The sequence below is a fragment of the Molothrus aeneus genome, chromosome 5 (genome assembly GCF_037042795.1).
Source record: "Molothrus aeneus isolate 106 chromosome 5, BPBGC_Maene_1.0, whole genome shotgun sequence".
Classification (NCBI taxonomy): Eukaryota; Metazoa; Chordata; class Aves; order Passeriformes; family Icteridae; genus Molothrus; species Molothrus aeneus.
The window spans coordinates 7,147,811-7,175,071 of NC_089650.1; the positions used below are offsets into that span (position 1 = coordinate 7,147,811).

Genomic DNA, 27,261 nt, shown 5'->3' on the forward strand with positions numbered 1-27,261 from the left:
GTGTATATTCTTAAGGTTTTTAAAATACCTTCATACTGCTTCCATAGCAACAAAGCACAAGGAGGAGGAGGTAAGGCTGTACTGCAGGGTGAGCAGCACTAAATAATGTTTGTGTTCATAAATGTCACATGTTCATGTGAAAAATTCCCAGAACAAATTATTGTAGGCTAAATAAACTTGAAGTTCCAACATTATCGTATTTACAAAGATGAAATTGAAAATTCTTTCTGCAGACTGAAAAATTCATCTAACCTGATCTATGGCAGGTTTTCACTCTAATCCATTGGTAGCTGTTAAGGCTAGTAAGTGAGTGGTGTGCTAATTTTTGTAAGAAAGCTCAGTGTAGTACAATTTCAAATGGATAAAACCAGAAATTAAATAAAAGTATGTATTGTTTGACCACTGCTGTGGCCAGTGTGATGGTTAAGGGAGAGAACATGATCAAAGAAACAAAAAAGGAGGTGTTGTGCAAAGTGGTACGACTAAAAACTGTTGCTAATATTTATTCAAATAAATCCAGACTCCTTTGCATCCTCTCTGCTATGAGTAATACTTTAAAAATAGTTGTCCAGGGGTTATATACATGGTTATTTTGGCTTGTCAATTCAGTATATTTACTGAAACAACTCTACTGCATGTTTTCACCATAGATCTTACTTTTTCTCTTTTTCACTGCTTTAAAATACGAGATAAATTACTGTATGTCTGTAATACTTGTCCCAGCTAGCTGTGGAAAAAGTTTCTGTTTTGATTCCATGGTATACCACTAAGGCAGTGGGCCAGAATCCTTGAAGGTGAGTTAGAATGTCTGTCCTGAGATAGCTCTTTGAAACTTCAGGTAAGTTGAAAAATGGTGAATTCATACATGCAGCATTCAGAGATTGTTCAATCCCATGTACAAGCCAGCTGTCCCTGTAATGAGAGTCTCCTTTCTTTTTAATACTTGCATTAAAAAGCCACAAACATTTCTAGTCCTTTCTTTTATGATATTGCTAGAGTTAGCTGTTTGTCCCCACTCTTCCTCCTTGCCACACCATTGCTGGTACAGATTCTTTTTGGTACAGAATGTTTGGAGCCTCTGTTCGTGTCACAGGCCCTGCTGGGGATCTCAGCCAAAACCTGTGTCCAGGTGTGCTGCCTGTTAGAGCAAGGTTTGGGGTGTTCTCTGCTCTTTGCAGTCCAGAAATTTGGTTAAAATGTATTGGATTATAGCTTGAATCTGTGAACAGGAATTTGACCTTGCTTCCAATTTTCTGCAGTGTGTTCAGGTGTAGTTAAGCAGCCACAGATACTCTCTTCAGAACAGAACTTACAGCATGCCTTTAAAAGCTGTGATGAAAGATGACTCTCTGTAAATTTTTTAATACTGCACTTATTATAGTAACTTGAGCATTTTCTGGTAGGAAGTTCAGCAGCATGAATATCATATGTCTAACACCTGTTCATGCTTCCTTTTGTGAGGGAGGATGTGTGGGAAAATATGTGATATTTTAAACATTTTTCAAGTACTACAAATGCCATATTCTTACAAAGGAACTATAAAAAATGTTCCTTTCTTTGAGCTTTTTTTATTCCCCCCCTTTTTTTTTTCTTTTTTGCCCCTCTCTCCATTTTTCCTTTCTCCCTTTTTCTCCATTTTTTCTCTTCTCTTTTTTTTCTGTTTTTTCTCTCTCTTTTTTCCCTCTCTCTTCCTTTTTTCTTTCTCCTATTTTTATCCTCCTTTTTTCCTTTCTCCTACTTTTTTCTCTCTTCAGCCACCTTGTTTTTCCCTCTCTCCTCTGTCTACCAGTACCATTAATAGTACCATGGATTCATCCTCAGTCAGTGTTGTTGAACTGCTCCAGCTGTTCTGGACCTGATTGGTTCTCATGCAGATTTTTCTTTCAGTTAATGAAAACCCAGTTGTTCTTGACCCATGGTGCTTTATGAGTTGCTCATGGTCTGGGAAGAAAGTGCCTTTGGAAGTGTCTTGTAATCCATCAGTGTGGAGGAGAAGCACTCTGCAGAAGAGATATCAATGAGTAACCTTTGAATCCAGAACTTTATATAAATAAAAATATCACTCCTTCATAGACCCTAAAAATAAATTTTAAAAAGCATAGGGGTGTGCATGTGCTTCAGAAATGACATGTAAGGGACCTAGGCCTATCTGTAGTTTCCAGAGATTGTTTCTTGTAAAAGCCAAATGGGGTGGAAGAATTTCATCTTCGATGAAGTGAGAAGACAAAAGCTCCCCTGAGATCTACAGGGGAGCATCACATGGCTGAGCAGAGAAGGATACTTGATTTTTTTTGTAAGCTTTTGAAGATTAAGACATGCTGGGTTTCAAAAGCCACTAAATATAAGCTGTAGGTGCTCCTGTAGTACTAGAAAATCACATTTACATTTCATTGGGAGAGATTGCTGAGAATAAATGGCAAGAGGAAATAAATTTCCAGCTGCTAAATTGGGTACCTGTTCAGTTCTAAAAAGTTGTTAGTTCAAAGTAATTTTCAAAGGTTTACAGAAGAGGAGATATTTAGTCAAATGTTTGTGTTTTTCTGAAGAAGAACATGAGTAAAACAGGGTTAAATTGTTATGTTTGCAAAAATATTCCCGAAAACAAAAATGGCTAAATACCAGTGAAGTGATTTCTATGTTTCCAGGAGGGTGTAGAGGGAAAAAAATCTTTCAGTTCTGTCCTCACTCAGTGAAAAAAAAAACAGGAGATGTTTCTTTGCTCTGACCTTTTCCATTTCTGCACTCAAGGATTGGCAGTTGGGAATTACAGTGGAAAATCAAGACTGGCTGATTTTGAAGGTACAGAAGAGCAAGGGAAGGAAATGCTTTCAAACCTGCCAAAGCACACTGAGTTGGTTTTCCTGTATTCCTTCTTAAATGGGCAGCCATGTGTCCTTAACTGTTTGCTTTTTCTTGTCAATATTTATTTATCTCTTTTATTTTCTTCCTCTAGAAGAAAAGGGGAAGAAGCCTTCCCCTAAGGCTATAGTCCCCTTAAAAAGATTATTTTGGTAGTAGGAGAAGGAGCTAGAAGTAAATACTTGGACTTTTGGAAATGCATTGGAGTGGTACCTTTGCAGAATGAGTGAGTAGAAAAATCTGGGCATTTAAAGCTTAGTTTGAAAATCTGAGCATTAGAGGCTTATGTACTGGCATCACAGTCTAACTAGTTTTCACCTATTCTTGAAATTATTTTAAATGCCTGGTCAATCAGCAAAGTATTTTAAATCAACAGGAAAAAGAAAGAGAGTGGTCAGTTATGGAACCTAAATCTTCTGAAATGAATGCCAATATTGACCAAAAGAGTCAACTCTCATCTTTTGTGCTTCCCTTTTATCTCTTGTCCAGTATTTTTCATTCTTCTCCTTTATTCTTTTAAAAAACTGCATTTTGCTTTCATTTCTTTTTGTAGTTCTTTAATCATGTTGCACTGAATGGTTTAATTTCCAAATTACTGCCAATGTTTTCTGTATAAAAAAATAAATGTTTTAAAGCTTGTTTAGAAAGTGTGGTGGAACACAGTAACTTTTTGCTAGACAGACATCACAGCAGAGCTCACCCAATACATTTGGGAAACCATTGTCAAGTTTTATTGTCTATAAAAAGAGGCCTGTAACTGTCTGAGCAAGTGTCTTCACACAGGCTTGTTTATAGGGATTTGGTGAAGGTGTAATTTCTAAATTGTGTCCTGGAGACTCTTATAGACAATGGCTACTAAATTTAAACCAACAGGATTAAGGAAGGAAAGTTAATCTTTCCTCTCTTCCCACGTCAGTGCCCCAAATATTTATCTATGAAGGAGGAGTCATACTGTTTTGTTGGAGATCTTGGGGGTGTTTGTGACCAAACACAGTAAATTATTGTGCTGCAGATTTTTTTGTACTAGTCATGTTACTTGCTGATTTACATGGAATGAGTGAGTGGGTATAAAGCTTGAATTATTTTACTGTCATGCAGTCACCATGAATGGTTGATAGGTGACATTTCTCAAATTAGGTTCACATTAGCTTTTCTTTTGAGGGAGAGGAAGAGGGAGAAAGCAGGTCCTGAGTGGACCCACAGTCCTTGGGATTAATTCCCAAAAAGTAGCATGAAAGAACATGCCTCAGCTGCATGGAAGAAAAGAGAATTTAAAAATCTGCACTACCATTTATTTTTGTATTTGGGGTGTCCTTTTGCTTACAGCTAGCATAATTAAAACTACCTATGTGGTACTGCTTAAATAAACCAGCTGCTAACATAAACAGACTTTTTTTAGACATAGGAATAAAGGACAGCCCTGACCTTAAGAGTTGCCAGTTTCAGTGTGTGATCTTTGCTTTGTCTGTTAGGGTTTTTGTATGGGGGACTGGTGCCAATACTTTGCTGCCACTGTTAAAGTAAAAACTATAATTACATTGTCAAAATAATATTTATAGTATTTTCGGGGAATAATTGTGGGAGTGTGATGAATATATTATACTCATCAAACTTTTATGTAAACATAAGCATGAGTTTTTTATTTGAGTTATTGGTGTTGTTTTTGGCCTTTGTGTTTTTCCAATCTGTAAAAATAATATTGGGATTTTCATGGTCTCTAGCATTTGCAGAGTGTGTGCCCTAACAATCAGTTGATATGCTATCTGGTAGAAGTAAACTGCTAGTTGCACTTGTATTGGGATTTTGGTTTCATGTTTCCATAGCTTAAGAAAATCCTCTGTTTTTTGAGTTTTGCTATCCCCTAATTACTATAGCTCAGAGCATTTTGCTACTTTACCAAACAGGAAAGTTTTAAGTAATTGGTTTGTTCTTTTGTACCATTTGTGGCTTTTTGTTGTTCTTGTTTTTCCCTTGTGTTTACCTCTTCTTTTTTTTTTTTAATGAGTCTGAGTTCCTCTTAAAAGTGAATATGAACATCTCCAAGAAACACACATGGTAAGAAGCAGTTGTGAGGTTTTCTAGCAATAGGCAGTTGTCCCTTGGCTGGTTGAAGGTACAGGCAGAACTTGCTGCTGGGCACTGGCAAGTTACCAGATGCACAGATGCTCCAGTCCTGCCCTGTATGGAAGTTTTAACTGTAGAACTGTTCTGTCTCTGCTGTGTTTTGGTCAATATTGCCACAGATTTTTAACTGACTGTCTTCAGAACACCTACAGCAAGGATGTGTAACTTCATGTTCCCAAATCACGTCAGCCTGATGCAACCTCCTGTGGCCAAGAACGTTCCCTTGGTTCTTGTAGTTTGGTCCAAAATTCATTGAAGGCTGTGGAAAGACTCTGATTTGGGTGGGTCTTGGTTCAGGTCATTGCTCCAAGGCTTTGTGTTTTGGCCTTTTTGCAGGAACTCCAAAACAGGGAACCAACCTTTACACCACTTCCAGCTGTCTGCGAAAGAAAAAGAGCCAAACCTGGACCAAGAGCATTCAAACTGATGAGTTGTCCTGAGTTAGCAAATACAGAATTCTCTTTAGCTCTTGTGCATGTAGTACTGGCCCTGCCTGCAGAGGTTAACTCTTGCCCCATTCACTGGGAGTTCCCACACTTTGCATCTTGCATAGTGCATATGGGCACAGCTCCCTGTGCCCTGCAGGTCTGGGGTATTTGTGTACATTGTTGTCATACAGCAGGAACTGAGATTTTGAGTAAATGCCAACATTACCAGTGTTTTCAACCTAACATGTCTTTATAATGCTGGCTGTGAACTCTGGTGTTAGCATGGAAACTTGATGCATGCCTTAATTTCTTTTTTCATTTTTTAACGTTTGGAGTAGAGTGGGGTTTGAGAGAGTTTAGATCCACTGAAGAAGGGCATTGTAGGATCCATTGTAGGACCAGGGACTCTACTTAAATGCAGCACTTTCTTATCTTAATGGTGAAAAAAAAGGAAGAGGGAGTGGGGCTTCCAACTTCCAGCAGCGTTTGGGTCTTCATTACTACAGGCAGCTGTAGTTGTAGGCTCTTGTGTCCAAGTATAGTAAGCTCCAGTTTGCTGTACTTATTATCCCTTATTAGTCCCATGGAAGGCTCTAATCTCATTTTAAAGCCTTTTCCTAACTCTGGTCTGTATGTCCTACTGTTTGAATGCAGTGATTCACGGTAGGGGTTTTTGTGGGCTTGATTCTGTCCTTGAGTCTTGCTGCTTTTGCAGTAGAGGTCTGATTTAGAATCACAGAATGGCCTGGGTTGGAAGGGACATTAAATATCATCTTGAAGATCATCTTGATCATCCACACCTCCCATGGTTCTACTATCCCAGGTTGCTCCAAGCCCCTTCCAACCTGACCTGGGACACTTCCAGGGCTGAGGCAGCCACAGCTTCTCTGAGCAGCTTGTGCCAGGGTCTCACCACCTTCACAGGGGAGAATTTCTCTATCAGATCTCATCTAACCCTGCCTTCTGGGAGTGGGAAGCCATTCCCTCTTGTCCTGTTAGTCCAGGCCTGTGTAAATTGTCTTTCTCTGTTTAAGCTGTGCTGAATTGAATTATTTTATTGACTGTATATATGCGAGTATAAAAATTGTGGAGGCACAATTCGAACTACAGACCAGATCCTGCCTAATGAGGTTCTCCTGTCAGGTACTGATGACATGGCTGGCATTGGAAACAGACTTTGAAATAGGGATTAAAAAAACTGGTGCTTCCCAGCAGTTTGATACTTGTACTGATAGTCAAAACTGTCCTTCTGGTGGTACTCAGGGAAAGGTGTTTTGATTGCTGTACTGGGAGGCAGAGGCAGTGACTGAGTGTCAGTGTAAATCATTTTGCTTCTTCTAGGAGAGAGAGTAACCTGAGGAAACATCTCTTAAGTCAGAACAATTAGTAGGTCAGTGGGCTGCCCTGTGGGCTTCCCTGGTCTCATTGCTGGTACAGCTTTTAGACAGTGTGTAGAGCTAGTTTGTTTTTTTCCTGCTCCTGCAATTTGGAGGCTTTCTAGTATAGCCTGCCAAGATGTTGCTGATTTATGCCACATGCATAGTGGTTTTATAATGTGGACTGATATCCACTTGGAGCACAAAGGAAATAGGAGTTTGCTGATGTCTATTTAATTAGAATGGTTTCTGGTTACTTTGGTTGAGGCTTGAAATGAATGGTAATGCCTGTATTTCTGTGGATCTCTAAATACAGTGTTCTGTAAGTCCTTTCCTTCCTTCCTTGCTCTTTAGTGTCCCCTACCCAACCCCAGCAAATAATGTCAGCAAGATTCATAATGAGGCAGGTTTCTGTTCTACACAAATATATGTGAACCAAACCTTGCAGAAACATCCCTAGATTTAAGATGGTCACAATGTTTTTTACAGGGACATTAGGATCTCAAGATAAAGGTGGGAAGAATGGGGCAAACAAACCTTTTAATTGCAGACACCTTTGTAAAGATAGAGCATCATATATGTAATGTAGGGAGAAGAAGCTTAACTTTTTGCACATGTGCTGAGAGGAAATATCCCTTCTAAAGAGTCTCCCACAGAGGCCCCAAGGTTTTTTTTCCAGGGAGAGTGAAGATGGAATGGGGGTGAAAAGAAGCTGGAGTAAGATCTGGGCAGAGGGAGCAATGGGATGCATCTGTTGCCTGTTGGGATAAAAATCCAAGTGGTTATAATTATGTAGAAGTTACACATGTGATTCTCTCAGCTGTTTGATTAACACTGCCATGGCACAACTTCCATACTCTCCAGTTACAGGAGCATTGTTCTGATGGAAAAGAGGGAGTTGTCTAACCCTGGCTTTGCAGACACAAAGGTACAAGACTTTGATTCCCATTCTTCTCATTTCCCTTTCTTGCTAGCAGCTTTGGGCTTGGAGAGAAATATGTCTCTCCCTTTTTGCTGAGAAGTTTAGGGAATATTGCCAAGTTACATGATGTGTAGAGACATCAAGAAAGTTTGTGAGACACATCAAGTTCTTTCCTTTTCTTCCATCCTCTGGGCATATACCAGCTGTGGTACAAAAGGGACCATAACATGGCCATGAGAAGAGGTAAGCTGCCTTTACAGGTATTAAAATACATTATAGTGCCCCAAAAAGTTTGATGCTAAAACTGTTGCTGTACATTAATGTGGCTATGCAAGTAAAAATACCAAGTGTAAGTTTGCTAGTAATTCTGTATTCCAAAAGGACTGTGGTCCATTTATTAGCCAGGTACAGAATAGAAATGGTGCAAGTAATGGGGGGAAGTCTGATACTCTTTGCACAGACTTACAGAAAAAGATCATTCAGCTCTTTGAGGGCAAATATAAGCACTTCAGGGGAAATTTTGGGTTAAATGAAACAATGTACACAGTATGTTATCAAAAGTAATTGGAGATATTTGTTCATAACCTTGGTTAGTACTTTACATGTTAATAATTTTTTCTTCTTATTTTTTTCAGACCTGTGCAAAGTATCATGTAGGAGGAGTGTGTCTCACAGTCAGACACCACTAATAGTGCATAGTGGGTGGCCAGTCCTTCTTATTTTTCTTGGTTTCCTGGTATGGTTTAAGCCTGGTTTGAGACTCCCCAGTACTTCAAACTTGCTGATTTCACTGCTGCAGGACCTTTAAAGAGACATTGCATTAGATTTAGGCTCAGCTTTTGGGCTGATTCAAGAACAAGGTTTTACATCCTAATGCCTGCAGAAAGCTCATAAAGGTAGTTCCCAGGTCTGCAAGCACTTAAAAGTGTTTCACTTCACATAGGAGACTAATCCCAGGCATGTGCTTTTGCTACTTATGGGGATGTAAAAGGAGTCCCATTTCATATGCCTTTAGATTTTAATAGATAATTTGTTAAAGAAATGAGCACATTTATGTTTACTTTCTAAAACTGAAATTATGCAATTAAAATAACAGGAGATGGATAAAATTGTTCTAGTGCTGTATTTATTAAGCCTTGTTATTGCTTATGAATCAGAGTAGATTTGAACCTGATCTCAAGAGGTCTGTCAAACTGACTCTTAGTAAATGCACAAGTCTTTTTTTAATCTCCCATTATGAGACCTCATTGGAACTTAATTTGCATCAGAGGCTAATTTGATGTGTGGTCTGATGGTTTCTTCCAGCTCCCTTCTAATGTATTTGTAACTCCATGTTTTTAATAGTGTGGCAAGAATTTTAGTTGCCTTTTAATCAAATTCTCCTTTTTAGTCAGAACAAAGTATTGATGTTTTGCCTAGACATTTATCTTCCAGGAACATAAGGGTTGTCCAATCAATGTACATAAAGTTCTGTTAAAATTAGAGTTGGCACTTCTAAAGGGAAAGAAAAAAAAACAAGAGTGTGACTTTGTTTCTGAGGTAAAGGAGATGGAGGGGAGGGCAAGCAGAAACTTATGAAACACAGCATTCTTGGTGTTCCACAGATGGTATAAATGGGTTGCTAATCTGAACTGCAGCAAGTGCAGTAACACCAAGGTGAAAATATAAAAGGTAGCTAGACAATAATTTTATTTACAGCAATAAAATACTAAGTACTATTTTAATAACAGTAAATGACAGAGCCCATATATGTATTGTACATTCAATTTCAGTAGTCTAGACAGACTGTTTTCCAAGGAAAATACATTTTCATCAGTATTTGTGGTATGATTCATGGTGGTGAAGAGGGAAATAACTCTTTATGACTGGAAGTTGCTTTAACTTGCAGCCACAAGGAAACAAGTCAATGACCGGATGATAGTGGTGGAAACTGACATTTTATAGTAATAGAGGTCTGCACCTTATGCTGAGTTGGAAGTTTTATTTTTCTGGGACAGGCAGTCTATCACAGAGCATTCTGCCATTATGTACAAACAGCCAGGGCTGCTCTGCATGGCAGCTCACAGCCCACAGTTCAGATTTGCAAAGCTCACAGGAGACTCCGAAAGTGTGCAGACTCTTGGGAGCCTGGGATGCAGTTCCAGCACTTCCTAGGCTTTGTGTCTGCCCCAGTGCACAGGGGGCACTCCAGCTCTGTTTTTCCTGTGTTATTACTGGCTGGAGCATTAAGAGAGATGCAAGTTTGTAAGTCTTACGTTTGCAGTCTGATGAGCAATGTTGTACAGTTTTGTGTGTGCTTTGGTTGGATCTATTTGATATCTCTATTTGTTTTATGACTCCAGTAAAGGCAGAAGCTTGTACTCACAACTATCACTGTGTTGTCTGGCCCAAATAAAGAGAATGGAAATCTCCTAGGACTGTTAAACCTCTACAGTTGCTGTCAAGGTTTTCTGAAATGATTGCTGAGCACATTTGTGGGCTCCTGTTCTAACCATGTGGAACAGAAGGAAACAAATACTGAATTTTAAAATTCTAATGCTTAAAGTCTTTGTCCTCAGAACTTTGGGGATTTTAATTTTCATCTAACACACAATCTGAATCTGCAAGAGGCGCTGTGTGAAATGATGCCTTTGTGTGGACTGGAGCATCTCCCTGACAGGGAAAGGCTGAGGGAGCTGGGGCTGTCCAGCCTGGAGAGGAGCCCCAGCTGAGAGGGGCCCTCAGCCCTGGGTGTCCCTGTGTGCAGGGAGGCTCAGAGCAGGGCCCAGGCTCTGCTCTGGGGGCCCAGCAATGGCCCCAGAGCCACGGGCAGGAGCTGATGCCAGGAGGTTCCACCTGGACATGAGGCAGAACTTCTTCCCTGGGCAGTGCCCAGGCACTGAACAGATTGCCCAGACAGGGTGTGGAGTCTCCTCACTGGAGATATTCCAGACCCCTCTGGACACAGTCCTGTGCTCTGGGAAGGCCCTGCTGGAGCAGGGAGGTGGAACCAGCTGACACTGCTGTGGTCCTTTAGACCATATCAGGTAATTGTTAAATGAGATAATGTCAATATAATAATTAAATGAAAAGCATGCACTGGAGTCTGGTTCAGTTGTTCTGTGATAATAAAGGACTGGAAGGAAGAAAGGGAACTGTGATCTTAAACATCCTAAACTGCTGGAATACATTTAAACCATCTTCATACAGGGCCATCAAGTATCAGCTGTCTCACCTTTGTCATGGGTGGCCCTTGAGCAACTAAATGTTCAGTTTGCATGCAGACAAATATTGAGGTACCAGAATTCATTAGGTAAAGTGTTTTTGCCCTGTTGTGTAAAGAGGTTATTTTTGTAGAACCTAGAAAACTCTCCTTAAGCCATTGCAGACTGGCTGTGAAAGCAACATGTAATTTGTGTATTTGCTAAAGAACACCTGCTTTTACAGGAGCTGTTGAAATCTTGGTGAGGGGAAATCTCTTCAGCTCCAGGGTTGGTTTGTGTATCACAAGTTACATCTTAGTACATGCAATTTCACGGTGGTTGACCATCAGGTTAAAAATACTCTTCTTGACCACACACAGAGTAACCTTTTTTATAAAGTAAAATTTAGCTATGCTGATAGCTACAGAATTGTTTAAGAATATTGTTTTTAGCTGTGTAAAGGTCTGTACATTTTCAGGGATAAGTGAAATTTTCTTGTCTTTTTTTTCCTTCTTTTTTTGTTTTTCTTTTCTCCTCCCCCCTTTCAGAAAGCTCATGGTGTATTGATTGGATGGCAGAATGGAAATCTGTGTTCATCAGCTTCTACATTTTCTTGCTTTTGCTGTAAGGACATGGAAGGGCCATGGAAGGAAATTGCCTCAAATTGTGCCAGGGGAAGTTCACATTAGATACCAGAGAAAACTCCTTCATGGAAAGGGTGGGCAGGCATTGGAATGAGCTGCCCAGGGAGTGGAGTTACCATCCTGGAGGTATTCACAAAAGGTGTGGATGTGGTACCTGAGAACATGCTTCAGTGGTAAACATGATGGTGCTGGGTGAACAGTTGGACTTCATGATCTTACAGGTCTTTTCCAAGCTTAATAATTCTAGCTCTGTGATTTTATGATGAAGAAATTCTTAAAGAGGAGAAAAGCAGTATTTATATTGCACAGATATCCAAGTATACTTCAGTCTCATGTTGCAGCAATCAAGTCCAATAGAGGTAAAGCAGAAAAGAAAAACATGGAAATTGAATGCTAAGAAAAGAGTTACATAGTTCAAAATACAATACTTTCCTTTTATGGCAGTGTTTGCTTTTGTTAACATTCACATACCTTGCTGTGAGTTAACTTCTCTAGTTGGATTTTTGGGGAATTTCTTATTTAAAGTATAAATACCATAGTGTAGATTTTCATTGCTTCTATCAAAATTGACTGTCTTGGTAGCTTGGTGCTAGGCTAGTAGATTTTCCATGGAGTTATATTTGAATAGCAGCACTGCATGAGACATTTATGTATTCCAAGACCACCACCTGTGGAATTCTGGGAGAGAAGTGTTGGTTCTTTAAACGCAACCATACAGATATTGCTGTGATGAGCTACTCTAGGTGTGGTGTGATGGCTTTTCATGCATCTTCATCTGTGCCTTTCTGTCTGTGGCTGCTGGACATGGTGTGTGACCTGGACCCAGTGCTTTGCTCAGCTGCTTATATCTGTTTGTAGAATCATATCTTCCAAATTGCTGAGATTCTTCATATGAGAGTATTTTTATGGCAAAATGTTGCATTATCAAGGCATCCTCTTTCTCGACTTAGTTGGGAATAAATGTTAATAGGTTTTGTCTTACAGAATATCCACTTGCCCATATATTCATTTGTGTACTCTAACTAAAAGAAAAATCCTAATTCTTACTGGTTAAGAACAAGCACTTAGTGATGAAACTGTTTTTTTCCATAGGTGTCTCAACAGAATTGTTACTTGTTCCTGTATCTTCCTTCCTTGATCAGGAAATCACTGTTGGACAAGGGCAGTGTTGGTTGGTTTCACAAATATTGAAATTTGTAGCTATTTGTGACTGTACTGTAAATGAGTTCATGGCGTTTCCTCTTTGGTACAGTAAGAATGGTAACTTTACAAGATCTTGAACATTTTCCCTTCATCTGTAGAACTTTTTGGACAGACTAATCTCTAACAATCAAGGTCTAATAGCTGAAAAAGGTGAAGCAAATTTCAGGGAAAGATTGGAATATAGTCAACCAACCTTATGTTCCTTTGGGAGACCTTATGTTCCTTTCCTTTCCTATTCCTGTATAGGTAAGGAATTCACCAAGGCAAATAATACCCTGTTCCTAGGATTTACTGCCTAGTTTTGTTTTTTTTCTAGCAGGGAAGTATTTCCATAAAATGTCTGCTGGCATGCCCATGCTTGCTGTCCTTCAGAGACTCCTTAGTCAGCAGGATGGGAACCAGATGGGTGGGAGAAACGGAAGCACAATGATGAGCAGAAAATAATAAACCAGTGCAGATGTGCAGGGGGAGAGAACAGAGATCTTAACTAGAAGAGAATATAGTTCAAGATGCATTATGGTGAATACATACATCTTTTGGGCTTAAATATATCTAGATATATATATAGGTATATATATAGATACATATCTATCTATATATATGGCCAAAAAAAGTAACTTTTTTCTAATCACAAGTGACCACTTCTCAGACTTGCTTTCTTCTTGTTCTCAAGAGGACATATGCCCAGACCTGTTTAGGAAATCTGGCTGCCAGCTGGCACAGCAGCACAGCACCTTTCCAAGAGACCTAATTTTAGATGTGCAGAACCTGGTAATAATAGCCACTTCCATATGTATTAGGCTGTTGTTTGTATTATCTGTTAAACTGAATTTGAAAATGTAATTTCAAGTTTCTTTGCCAACTTATTAATAAGGGCCAGGCTATTGAGAGCTGTTGATAAGGATAAAATAAGTTTTAATTTCATGAAGTCTTTGGGTTCATGTTATTGTGTTTTATGACTTTACACCTTTTGGTGGCTGCTCTAGGATATTAACTTGTGTGGTGAAATCTCATCTTCTTGTATTTTAAATCTATATTGAGAGGAGGCTAAAATAAATCCTTTGGAGTAAGAACAGAAATCAGCCATATTAAATTCAGGGTCAAAAATGGAGGCAGAGCTATTTGGAGAGCTGGCTTTCATTTTCTAGGATAGAAATTCTGGGATAGAAGGTATTGAGCACATCATAATTGTCTATAATGATTTTTCCAGCTAACCAGAATATAATGTGAGAAGCAAGAACCTGTCAATTAGTTCTTGTAATCACCAATAGCCAGTGTGTAATACTCAGACAAGTCTTGGGTGTAATTCTGAAATACTTTGTAAAATTATTTGTATTAGAAGAGAAAATATAAATATTTATTTACAGTACCTGTGAAATACTGCACCTAAAGCTTCCTGGAGATGGATTCTGCAGTGTGTATCTGGAATATTGAAGTATGTAATTTTTGTGAAATTTATTAGTGTTTCTTTGAATTCTTGTTAATATATTTTCTGGATTTCTTTCAGCTCTTCGTTGTAGTCTTCAGTTTCTTGGAAACATTGCAGCAGGAAATGGAGATTCCCAGAATAGCATTTGGAAGTGTGCTTTCCCAGATCTCTTCTTGTAAGCATGGATGGTTTTTTTTTCCTAGTGTCATTTCTGTGGTTGTATTCAAATCTTTTGTACATGATAGTTGTGCCTTTGCTAGCACCATGAAACTCTGAAAAATAACTTTGGTGAGAATGGGCTGGTTGAGACCATATCCTGTAGATGGTTTTTGTTAGCCAACCACAGGAGTCAGAACCTTTAAAAACCTGCTTGTTCTAAACTATCAGTAAATAGATGTAATTTAACAGAAACTGGAAGAAAACTATTTTGAATGATGAGCTTCAAACATAAGCTTTATTTCAGACATGTTTTCAAGTAGTTACACACATTTACAGCAACACAGCATTATCTTTTTTCATGTTACTGCTGTGCAGATCTGTCAGTATTGGTGGACCACATGCAGTCTGTAAAAGTTCCTTAATCTTCATCTCTTTCAATCCTTCCATCCCCCTCCTAACCTCACCAGAATATCTTCCTGGGGATTTGTTGACGTACATGTAAGGAAATATTACATAAACTATTTTGTGCAGACACATGACAGCATTGTTGATGTGTTCAACCAGATTTTTTGTAGTAAGGCACTTTGATCAATTTGATAATCATTCTCCATGGGTTTTTGGAGCCCACTTGTCAGCACTGAGTGTAGGAAGACCTTAGGGTAAGAAAAGCAGTTCCAATTTAGCATTAGTTTTGTAAACTTCCTGTAAAGTTTGACCTTCAGCTGTGAGTTGGATATTTTTCCTTGCAGGGGAAGGAAAATCCTTCTTTATCCTTCTTAGACAATGGCGAACTTGTAGTTCTCTAAAAGCCAGCAAAGGACAACTCAGCAAGCTCAGTGCCCCTTGCCTGTTTTTCCAGGGTCCATTTCAACTTGCCTTTAACTTCTTATTTTCTCTTGAAGGACATGTCTGCCATACAGTGATGAGAAAATTGTCTCCTATTGCTGCATGGTTCTGTTCACCTGTCTGAATTCAGAGCGAGTGAGAGAACTGCTGGATCCTGGAAACTTGCCTGTGGCTCTTCATGTCCTGAGAGTCTACAAAGAACAGTTGGATTCTGAGTGGTCGTATGTACAATTAAATTTTCTTTTTAATTTTCTTAAATTTTCTTTTTCCTCACCTCTTAATTAGGTGTTTTTTATGGTGTAAATCACTGTATTAAAATGTCTGAACTTGTGACACTGCAAAGTAGTAAATGAAGATCTAATTAGAAATTAGTAGTTTATAATAGAGATAATTTCCATGGTAGTTTCATGACTGTTTTGATTGTTGCTAAATTAAGACTAAATTTTTTGTTGAGGACATACGAATTTTCAAATCATGGTCTGGTTTTCTTTCATTAATGAAATGGGGTTTAGAATGCAAACTGATTTATACTTGTGGAGATTTTTTAAGTTTAGCACAGAATAGTTTCACAGACAGGTGAGACTATTCTAGGAAGACTTGTATGTCTATTGTTTGGGAGTGCTACATAAAATGTGAGGGTTTTCCCTTTTTCCTTTTTTAACATAGCCATTTTCTACTGCAACATGAAGTCATTTTTATAGCAAAACAGGGAAGACTTTTTTTGTGAATCTTCATTTCATACTTTAAGAGCACCTAATCAGTGGTTTTATCCCTCTGAACTTTTGTACTTTTTACTAATGGCCAATCTTCTAAATATTGTTGTCAGTTATGCCTTTGATAAATGTGCTGCCCTACATAGCAAGGATGCACATTCAGCTAATTGTTACACCATGTATTCCAAGGGGAAAATAATTTATTGTATGTTTTTGTGGCATTCTCTTTAAGGTCGTGTTTGAATTAAAAATTTAATTAGAAAGAATTGTTGGTGTTTTAGAAGCAATATGGAAAGTCTCAACACACAGTTAAGATGATTGAAAGAAAAGTAAATGTCATTTTGTAGTTTGCTTTTGTACTGAAAAAAATGACCCCAAATTTGTATGTGGCTGGGCTTTTTTAATGGCAAGGGCAGTTTGCTTATGACATGAGTAGTTTTCAAAAAGCAAAATGTAAGTTTAGGGTCACACTATGAGACTTCAGTTTCAAAAGTGACAAACCAGGTCCTTAGTTTTGTCATCTGTCAATAACACACATGTAAAGTGTTGCTTTTCAGATAATTATCCTGATTATCCTTAATTTTCGAAATTTGTTTTGACTGAGATACCAAAGTTGTAGTGGCAAATTTATGTTTTGAAGGTAAATGCAGAATAAATGCAGCATCAAAATAAATAGTGAGGGATGCATTTCCCTTACTCACAAATGACTGAAATGGAAATGTTCTTACCTAAAGTCAAAAATATCACTTAATTCCTGCCTACCTTCTTGTCTCTGAGCTGGAGCATCTGATTCTGTGTTACAACAAATAAGAAGTGACTGCCACATGTGTGTTTATTCTTCCTGTTGACTGGACTTTCTTGCTGTCAATTGCAGCTTTTAGGTATTGCAACTCTTTATTTGAATAAGTAGGTAAGTTTTCATCATAGGCAGAACCTCTATTCATTATTTTATTCCCTTTTATTGTGCACTGAAATGTATGAAATTAATGTTTGGGTACTGTCTGAGACAGTACCTAATGCATTCCACAAGTAAACAACTATGATGCTCAAACTATTTTTGCAGTTGCTGTTGTGAATTGTTAGGACAGAGAGAGAATATCCAGGATAAATATTTGGATTTAAGGCCATTGGCTGAAATGTAGTCTCTTCCATGGAGTGCTCACTACTCCACTCAGCCAGCACACTTGGGTTCTCTGTTCCTCACCCATCACAGGAATGCAGGCACACCTTTCAGGTCTTTAGTTTGATGAGCTGGCAGTTCTTTCTCTGTTAATAATCCTGTATTCATGTTTAGAGTCCAGTTTCCCATCTTCAAGTTGGAAAAGTCCTTAGGAAAAGTTCAGGAGGAACCTCCTTCCGAGTGTGATGCCTTTTGCCTCTTCCACAGCAACTTTATATCCAAGGAAATCTGAGATTGTTCTGAGCAGCTCCTCAGAGCTTCTTTTTTAGAGGCAGCAATTGGTAGCAGAGCTTTTGCTCTTCTTCCTCTCTCTGCCATAAACTCCTCTCCAGTTAGAGACAGCAGAGGAAGGGTCTCTAAAGGTTGGATGTAGCTTTCTGGAATTTTCCTGTCACTTTTGCCTACTTCTTGAGTCACAAGACATTTGGTAGAAGGCTAAGATTTCGGGTCAAGAAAGAGGGAATATCTGAGATGTTGGCTCTACTTCCTGAGAGGGGTGGGTCATGGGAAATAAGATCTCAGTTCAACAACTTCTGATTCTAATCAGTGATGGAAAGCCAAGTCATTCTATTCCTAAGCAGTTTCTGAAGCAGAGAAGAGCTGTTTTGCAGATCAGCATAGTGGAATTTCTAGACTAAGCACTGATGCAGTTTTAAAATCTTTGTACATTGACAACATAACAAAAAGTTGCCTTAGAACTCGAAAGAATGAGTGGTAGCAGTGCTGTGATGCACATCTAAGTGTGTTTCTTGACTGATACACATTCTGTTAAGTATTTTTGTGGTGTGCTGTGAGCTAAGAAATAGTTAATAAAGGAGGAGACAGTTTTCTAAGGAATGCCCTGGTCAAATTTTGTGTTCAGTTCTTCTGTGATCATGTTTCTCCGGATCAGATGGTCTGAAGGCTTATTTCATTAAGCTTGTGGTTACTTGTCAGCCTCAGAAATGCTTCTATCTCTGAGATCTGTGAAGCTGGAGAATGTAATACACACATTTAATAAATATTCTAATGATTAAAGAACTGATGGATCCTTCTCTTTTCGAAGCTTGATCTTCTCAACAGCTCCAGGATTATTTACATATTGCTGTCTTTGCCATTTTTAATGTTAGATGCTGAATGGCATATTAAAATAATATTAATTAACATATATTAGACAATGTATTTTTACATTGCCACTAAACTTCTATTCAGTACAGCTCCTGAGCTTGTGTCAGGCTAGCAGTCCTGTAATCCTGAATGCTGGGAGCTCATCTGAGGTTGCTGCTGCTGGTCTGACTCTCAAGAGCAATGGTCTGAGGAAGCAGATGGTATTTAAATTCTGAGATGGTGTATAAGTTCTGAGGTTCTTAAAAATACTTGTCTGATTGGCTCATACCCCCTTTGTAGCTGGGCTTGTGGAGAGTGCCCAGAGCTTGCTACGTTGGAAAGTTACAATGTGTGTGATGTTACAGAATGCATTTCAAAGAGTAAGTCTTTGCAAAGATACTAACTCTGCAGAAACAAGTTTGCTTCCTTTCTTGGATCTGATTTCTGGCATACCCTAATTAACTGATCCTATCTCCTCCATTGTTCTTTGCTGTGCAGTTGTCTTGTAGAAAACATGCTGTTCTTCTCAAAGTGAGCTGCTGTCTCCTAAACTCTTACTGATTTTTCTGCATCTTTTTGGGTCTGCTTCTTCCATCCCTCCCTTCCCTCTTATATTTCTATTCAACTAGATGAGCATGGTTTTCAAGCCCTTGTGTGACAGTAATTTATTTTCTGCGTATCTTCCATCTTTCTGAAGTACCTCTGATGATACACAAATTTAATTCTGAACTGTTGATATAATGAGGTGAATATAAAGAATTGTAGAATGGTTTGGGTTGGAAGGGGCCTTAAAGTTCATCTAGTTCCAGCTTCCTGCTGATAAGGACAAGTAGAACTGAACAACATTTTATTCACTTGATAAGGATAGTAGAACAGAACAACGTTTTACTCTGATCAAATAAGAGCCAATGTAGCCTTGGAGAAGCAGACAAAACAGAATTCATGCAGAATGCAAGCAGGATGCCAGCTCAGCTCTGCAAGGCTGACAAAGTTAATGCAAAACAATGATATTGCTCTTAATCAGAAGTGGGGGTCAAGGAGCAGCCACCTAAAAAGGATACTGGATATTGAAGACAGACTCCAGAGAACCAAGTCCATGAGGGCTTCCAGTAAGGGGTGTGACTGTGTCAAATAAAGTCAAGGAAGTGGAAACAGCTCATGAATATGTAATCAGAGTGTGTGATAAAAGTTCTGTTCATCTAATGCTTGGGGCACTCAGCTGAAAGAAGGATCCCCCTAGGTCCCCAGTGCTGCCATAAAGAATTCCTCCTTTCTGGGACTCAAACTGTGTTAGAAAGTTTCTGTCAGGCCAATTTTGGTATCAATGCCATGGGCAGGGACACCTTCCCCTATCCCAGGTTGCTCCAAGCTCTGTCCAGCCTGGCCTTGGGCACTTCCAGGGATCCAGGGGCAGCCACAGCTTCTCTGGGCACCCTGTGCCAGGGCCTCATCACCCTCATAGGAGGAATTTCTTCCCTATGTCTAATCTAAACCTACTCTCTGTCAATTTGTATTCATTCCCCCTTGTCTTATCACTACAGTTCCTGTTGAAAAGTCCCTCTCCAGCTTCCCTGTAACCCTTTCAGATGCTGGAAAGTTCTGTGAGGTCTCCATGCAACCTTCTCTTGTCCAGGCCGAACAACCCCAGCTCTGTCATCTTGTCTCCGTAAGGGAAGTGCTTCAGTCCCTTTATCAACTTTGTGGCCTCCTCTGGACTTGCTCCAACAGTTTAAAGTGTTAATGTTTAAATATCTTAAACACATAAGCAAACCTCCTCTATCAGCTGATTCCTTTTCTGGTGCTGCTTGCTTTCAACAGCCACTTCCTACCAAAGGATGCTATCAGGAAACTGGATGTGTCCATCCTTTAGGAAAGAAAGCTGGAATATAACTGACTATAACTGTTTAATAACTGATATGTATTTTCTACTCTGTTTCTGTGTGAGTACTTCCAGGACCTGAAGAGCCCTCTGTTACAAACTCCTATGCAGTTCCAAAGAAATGCTGTGTCTTATTTTTTTTCAGTAATAGCTTCTCCTAAACACATGCAGACAGCCTTTGGCTCTGGAATATTGTGGATCCTTACAAAAGTTGTTTCTCTGTGTTTCCACATAGATCCACACTCACTCCCTCTTGGGTTTGTGTTAATCAGTAGCAAACTATGTCACAGAGTGTAGAAGGTACAGTATTTAGGAAAGAAACCAACAGAGAATGCCACGTGAGATCTATTTTAGAATGTGAACCTGGAAAAATATGTCTTTTAAAAATAATTAGGAAAAAGTAGTAAAAAAAATACATTGTAATTTATCCTAACCAAGATCAATGTGTGTTCTAAATGCTGTTTATTTTAGAAATACCTTGGTGGCTCCATTAGAGATGAGAGTATAGCTTGTGTCATCAGTTTTTCCAAGTGTGTGCATAGGGCAGTTCAGCCAATATGGATAGGAAAAACAGGTTGTATTTTTGATTCCTGAAGAGCAAAGTAGGAAAATCCTCCATTTTAAAAGAAGAGGCATAATGTGCTTTTTGGCTTTCAGAAAAATGATATTAGGAGTGTGGTCAGCTGTTTGGCATTGAAGTAAGTTTTGCTGAACATCCACTTTCTCTTTCTGAAACCACAGCTCAATGATTACTGTAAAGATTAGGCTGTGGGGCTACCCCTCCCCAGTTTTTTGCCTTTGAGTTTTTTGTCCTGGCTTATGGAAATATGTGTGGACAGAAACTGGTACTCCTGTGGCAAGGACTCTCAACTATGGGCAAGATTTAAAGGCAAGGATAGAACTCTTCCGTGCTGCTCTTTTTGCTTAATTGAGGTGTGGGGGTTGTGTGTGTGAGGTGAACTAACTTTATTTTTCAGTTGGGCTGGCAACTCAGTTTCTTCTGTTGGACAGTTTAGAATGTCCTCTACCCCTTTCTTCTGTTCTCCAGAAAATAATTATTTTTTAATTCCAGGAAAGTTGAAGTTACATTGCAGGTTCCAAGTTCAGCTGTGGTTTTAAATAGTACTGACCCTTGGAAAAGTTTCCTTAATTTTAGAGATCTGAGTAACTTCTACTTTCTATTTGCAGTAGCAGTGAATTGGCACAGATTTCCTCAATCTTTCAAAGCTCAGCCTCATACATTTAATTATCTTGTCACCTCTTTTTTCTTGTGAATATTGTGGAGAGGGGGGAGCAGGAAGTACTATTAGCCATTGCTAATCATCTTCCATTTATTTCTTGGTAGCTCTTCAGAAAAAAATTATTTCAATTTTACATATAAATTAGATGTAATCTCTGTTTAGTGCCTTTCAGATGTAGCTGTCAAATTCCAAACTCCAATAGTGGGAGTGTCCTTTGAATCAGAGGAATACTGCACATTATTTGAATTTAGTCTTCTAGACCATGGAGTTTACTTGGTGGGAGCTATCATGGTCAGTAGGGAGGATGCTTTCATTGGGGAATGCCTTTGGAAGATGGGAGGATGTTCACTGTTGTGCTTGGTTCAGCACAGGAGAGGAGCATTGTGATGTTTGATAGGAGCAAGCCTTCCATATGAAAATGTGTTTCCTTATTCTCCTTCTGAGCAAGGAGTGCTGGTGTGGGAATGGGGTGAATTACTTCTTTTCTAGGGATTTTATGGCAGCACACGTTCCATTTGTTATGGAATAGCTTTATGCTTGTAATTGTTTATTTAAATGGTTTTGGTAGTGTTCTGTTCTTGTGCAAGGATGAAATATGCTTCTTCTGAAATGTGCTCTGATTCCAAATAATTCCTCATGAGGCCTATTGCTTTTTTAGCATCTAAAAAGGCTGGTGATGAGAGTTTGAAGGTTGGCTGAAAATAGCTGAACTTTCTTCTTTACTTTTCTTCAAAATGTGGATGATTTATTACATTTGTTTGTTAAATTACAGTAAAAAGATAGCTATTTAGTTCTTACTAAATATTTTGGATAGAGTGTCATTATTGTAGGGTGATGAAAAATGCTTTTGGCTTTGAGATTGAAAAAGAAGTTTGCTGATCAAGTAGAGAATTGCCATGTCTTGTTCTTTGTACTTGGAAAACATGTGGGGTTGTCTTCCTCTTTTCCTGAGACTGAGGAAATTGTTCCCTAAATTTGCTAATGGGATAAAATCAACTTAATATGGAGCATGACATTTGATGATAAAGTTGATTGCTTACACCCAGCATTGATTGGAGCAAGCTTAGTGGCCATCTGGAATATACTGAGTGCAAATGTAGCTCATACCACTTTGTCTTGGCTGCTTCAGAACTGCAGTTTGGTACAATACAGCCCTTGTGCTCTTGTAAAGTCTTTGAACATCTCCTCCTGTATTTGTCTACTATGGAAGCACTTGATTTTTTTAGGATTTTAGCCAAACAGTTTTTAAAGAGTCAAGAAGATTGGCATATTTAACACTATTCATTTCTTACTGTGTTACGCTTGCATAACAGCTTTAATTTTCATGATTTCCTTCACTAAATTACAGTGATCTTCAGTTTATTCCAGTGGTTCTGCTGTTGGCCCCCAAAGAGAGTTTAAATCTCCTACCAAAGCCTTCTGTGTGCATTTGAAATGCCATGTTCAGTCAGTAACCCAAAACTGAATATCTTTTTATATTTCAGAATTGTGGATGATCTTTCTTTTCCTCTTCTTTTCTCGTGCCACAAATGAAAAACAGGAGTGCTGAGAGGACTAAAGATAGTACATTGAATTTGCTGCATCCTTGCTTAGTTACCTCCAAAATTGCTAGGCATGGTGAAGGAGTTGGAAGTGCTTTACTCCACTGTTCTTCTGTTATCTCTTGGTGATGATGCTCATGCTCTGTTCTTCAAGATTCCATAGTGCAGAAAGTGGATAAGGTAAAAGGGACACTTAAATACAGAAGCAGATATTTCATAGAATCACACACTGGTTTGGGTTGGAATGGACTTAAAGCTCATCTCCTTCCACTCCTGCCATGGGCAGGGACACCTTCCACTATCCCAGGTTGCTCCAAGCCCTGTCCAGCCTGGCCTTGGATGCTTCCAGGGATGGGGCAGCCACAGCTTTTTGTTTTCTGAGGTGTTACATCACATCATGAAACCAGAAGGTGTAAGAATCAGAAATTTTAGTCTTAAAATATTCCAAGCTCCTCAAGCAGTAGAGGTCTAGCCCACAGAATATGCAAAATGCATGTGAGGAAATGCAGGAGCACTGACCCAAGGAACAGCTGAACTATGGGCTTTCCACTTCACAGTAGTGATCAGGAACATGAACCTAGGAGCAGAAGATCTTTTTCTGTGATAATTATTGATCACTTTTTAATCATAAGACAAGTAGGCAAGAAGGTTTCCCCAATGTTGTCTTAAACGTGAAAATTAAGCTTTAAATTAAATAGCCCCAATAGCAAAATAGAAAAATTGGGCTTCAGGCTATCTCCTCAGATGCACTTTTTACTCTACTGCCTTGTCAGCTGAAAATTGTACATTCTTAGGCCAAGTTCTGTGTTCTGCACAGCACTGATCTGTGCTATTTTCTTCCGCAGCTCCACACAAAAGTTTGTGGCTCTGCTTAAATCCATGGAGAATGAAGTTGGTTGTGACGATTCTGAAGGTTTAACTGTGGATGGCTGTGAGATGTTAGTTCAGGAGCTGTGGAAGAGTTGCCCTTGAGTGCCCTGCTGATGGCTCCACTTGGATGTTACAGCTGAGTCTGCACAGCTCAGCTGGATACATTGATGCTGCTGACTTTGAGTCTCCGTGTTTTTTGAAATTTGTATTGAAAAGCTCTTGGATCAATGCTACACTCCTCAGCGTGCCAGTTTTAAATTGTTGATTCCTTACACCTCTGCATATTTTTTTTATGAATTAATGTGCAAATATCAGTAAAAAGAAGTGCAGTAGAAAATAGTTTTTCTTCCTCCCCCTCTTAAAAATGTCAAATTTTCAGTAACTGAATCAGATGCTGTTTTAAGTCCACAGTTAGCATTAGAAATATAATAGCTATTAATCTTTTGGACCTCTTAGTCTCCTATTTGCCCAGTTGGCATTGAGTATTTGTGCAAAACATACTTTGTTGCAGCTGGAAGACTTCGTTGTGATTTTATTGACTATGTAATAGATTATGGCTATGCAAAATAAAGGCTGTCAGCAAGGAGAAAACTAGGGAGGAGGTGGAGGGAGTACTGAAATCACTTGATTTTAATATTATTTTAGCTGTTCTTTTTCTGTGACTTCATCAGCTCAAAGGATGCTCTGAGACTTGTAATTCCTAGACAAGCTACTTTAAAAATGCATCATCTTGTTTGAGTGTACCTATGCACCATAAATATCACTGCTAGTGCTCTTGGGGATGCGACTTGAAGAGCTAAATACTTTTACCTACTTTGATTTTTTACCTACTTTGATTTTTTCCCCATAACTGGGATTATGAGTCTGGGTTGAAATTAAATGAGTGTCACCTGCTGTGGACTGCTGTAGATGGTGCTTGGGAGAGCAAACAGTGAAAATACTCGCATTAGCACAAGGCCAAGGCTGACCATATTTTCCAGAGAAAGTATTAAGAAGAAAGAATGAGCTATTGCCAGTTTTGCATAGATTGTTTTTTAAATAGACTTTTTTTTTTTTTGAGGAAGGTTGATACCATAGATCCCTTGCAACATTTTGGTGAAGAGAAAGAGGGAACCAGTGGCCGGTTTGTCAACTTTAGTCATTTGTTGGACTTTTTGTATTCCAGACAGAAAACCCAAATATGGTGTGAGAAAGGGAAGGTGGTGATAATTTATTACAGAATATACTTCACTGGATTTTGACTGGCAAGATCCTTGTGTTAAAGTTGGGGGTGTCTTGTGCAGGGCCAGGAGCTGAAATTGATCGTCATTGTGGGTTCCTTCCAGAATATGAGATTCTATGATTCTATACCTACCTGCCTTGTAAAGCAAGGACTTGGAATTGGTTTTCAGCTTAGGTCTCTATTACACAAGGAGGGGATATGTTTTTGAAGTTCAGAAAAGTGCTTTGTTGCCTTGCATCTGACAAAGAAATTCCCATTTGCTTTGATGCTTTGTTAGATGGCCTTTTTTTAAGAAAAATCAATATATTATTTGGGCATTTTTTTTACTTTTTTGGCTTACAGACAGTTTGTGATGAATAGAATAATAATTTTCAAGCTTAAATTTTGTCTTTTTGTATAAACCATTGGATGAGTGTTTCATTGTTTGAATTGTGGTGTATATAACAGGCCTAAGACTCCAGCCAGCTTTCCTTCAAGCATGTGAGTAAAAGTGTGCTGAACTGATGAGAAATGGGCATTGCTATGTTAAGGGAAAAACTGCAGGACAACATGCAATTATTTTGTGCCAATTTGTATCTATTAGTGAGTAGGACTAAAAGCACAACACACATTAATCTGCAAGTAAAGCTAACCAGCACCATTTGAAGTAAATGTGGATACTGCTTTTATAGCTCTAATAAGACTTTTTTTTTCTTTTCCCTTAGGTTCCTGATTGTTACAGAACATTTGCTGAAATGTCCAGAGCTGGTAAAAGCCCTCTATGCCAAACTGAGCAATCAAGAAAGGTAACCCCAAAACCAGTGTGGCTTTTAGTATTTAGCATTCCATATAGAGTATCCTGTTCACATGATTGAAAAACTGTGTGGTTTCATAGTTGGCACAAAATATCTAAATACATGTTTCTATGTTAGTAATGGTTTTAAATTGGTTGGTTAACATTACAGCTTAGCCACAACTGGCAGTGATTTATGTAGGGTTGCAGAATCCAGGTTGGCGCCATTACTCTGTAAAGAAATACTTCACACACAAAAAAGGACAGGATTTCATGCCTGGGTCTTGATTTCATAAGAGCACCACACCCTGCAGAGTTTTACAGCTCGATTAGAAATGTCCAGAGCTCTTCATGCTTCTGTTGTTGTGTCCAGAAATTAAGAGGAAGCCTTTAAGAAAGATGGAAGTGTGTCTCATGCTGGTTAGCAGAACCTACATAACAATAGATGAGCAGATGCCTGTGATTACTTAGTCTTTAATGTTTCAAGTGTTGAAAAGCTTCAACAAACCTTCACTGGAAAAGTATTGATAGCTTCCTTCAAGTGTTTGAGTAAATGTGTGCTGAATTGATGGGAAATGGCCTCTGCTATAATGGGAAAATGCTCATTGCTTTAATAGAGAATTGAGGAAGAGTAGGAAAGATACTTTATTAAGACAATCAAATTTGGGAAACACTGCTAGAATTCTGCAGCTCCTCCAACTGCTTGAAAATTTTGTGGTCTCATTTATGTGTTTACTGTGCCTACATTGTTCTGCATCCACCCAGGGAAGCTGCAAGTTCCTCTCTAGTTTTTGCAGGTGAAAGACAAAGCACTAAATGAAACAGTGCCTTTGTGGTTTTTTCTGTGTTTTGTGTTGCTTCCAGTGTTACCACGGGTCAGGGTTCAGGTACTGATTGGAGATTATAAGAAAACAGAAAGGATGTCAGACAAAGAAAGAATATGCAATAGGTGTGAACTGTAAATAAAATACCATTACTCTATAGAGATGGGAATGGTAAATAAATCCTGTGTTAATGTGATCAGGTTTTTAGTGGTATTCTGGCCTGGAGAAGTGCATGGTGTTGTGACAATGCCTGCTAGTTCTCTGGAAGGGATTACTGTAGAAGGATATGGCTATTGAGGTAAAAGAGTGTAGATTCTTGAATTCTTTGCCAGATTTGAGATTTTCCTGCATGTCTGTGCAGGTATTTGGCAGAAGTATTTAGAAAAAGCCTCGTTTGCATTCATCCAAGTTAGCCTTGAGCATGGACACACTAAGTTCATGCCTTTCTTGTCTTAATTATAAAATCTTCAAAAATGAGCACATCTGTTGTTGTCCCTTCCAAGAAGGGTTTTTTTTTTTTAATTAGCAGCATGAAAAAGTGCAGCTGAACAGCTTCATGTGTTTTTAAGATGCTCAAGTACTTGCGTCTCTAACCTTGATTTTAGTGTTGTTGATTTTAGTTTTTAGGTGAAGTGTCCAGAGTGAAGGATGCAGCCATTGATGGAATTGCCTGCCAGGAAATGGACACTCAGCTCCTGTAAGCAGCAGCACCACTTGCAAATGCTCAGCTACAGGGCTGCCTTTGTCAGTGCTTGGAATGG

The 27,261-nt window shown here is 38.9% G+C and overlaps 1 protein-coding gene across 2 annotated transcripts in view; it reads left to right on the forward strand.

Annotated features, from left to right (window-relative positions):
- The window catches only part of ATXN10 (ataxin 10), a 76,470-nt gene that overhangs the window by 8,200 nt on the left and 41,009 nt on the right, over positions 1-27,261 (forward strand). For both annotated transcript variants that reach the window (XM_066549930.1, XM_066549931.1), the window contains exons 4-6: positions 14,246-14,342; positions 15,229-15,393; positions 25,609-25,689. In XM_066549930.1, the coding sequence (XP_066406027.1) occupies positions 14,246-14,342; positions 15,229-15,393; positions 25,609-25,689 (343 nt within the window). The remainder of the gene's footprint in view (positions 1-14,245; positions 14,343-15,228; positions 15,394-25,608; positions 25,690-27,261) is intronic.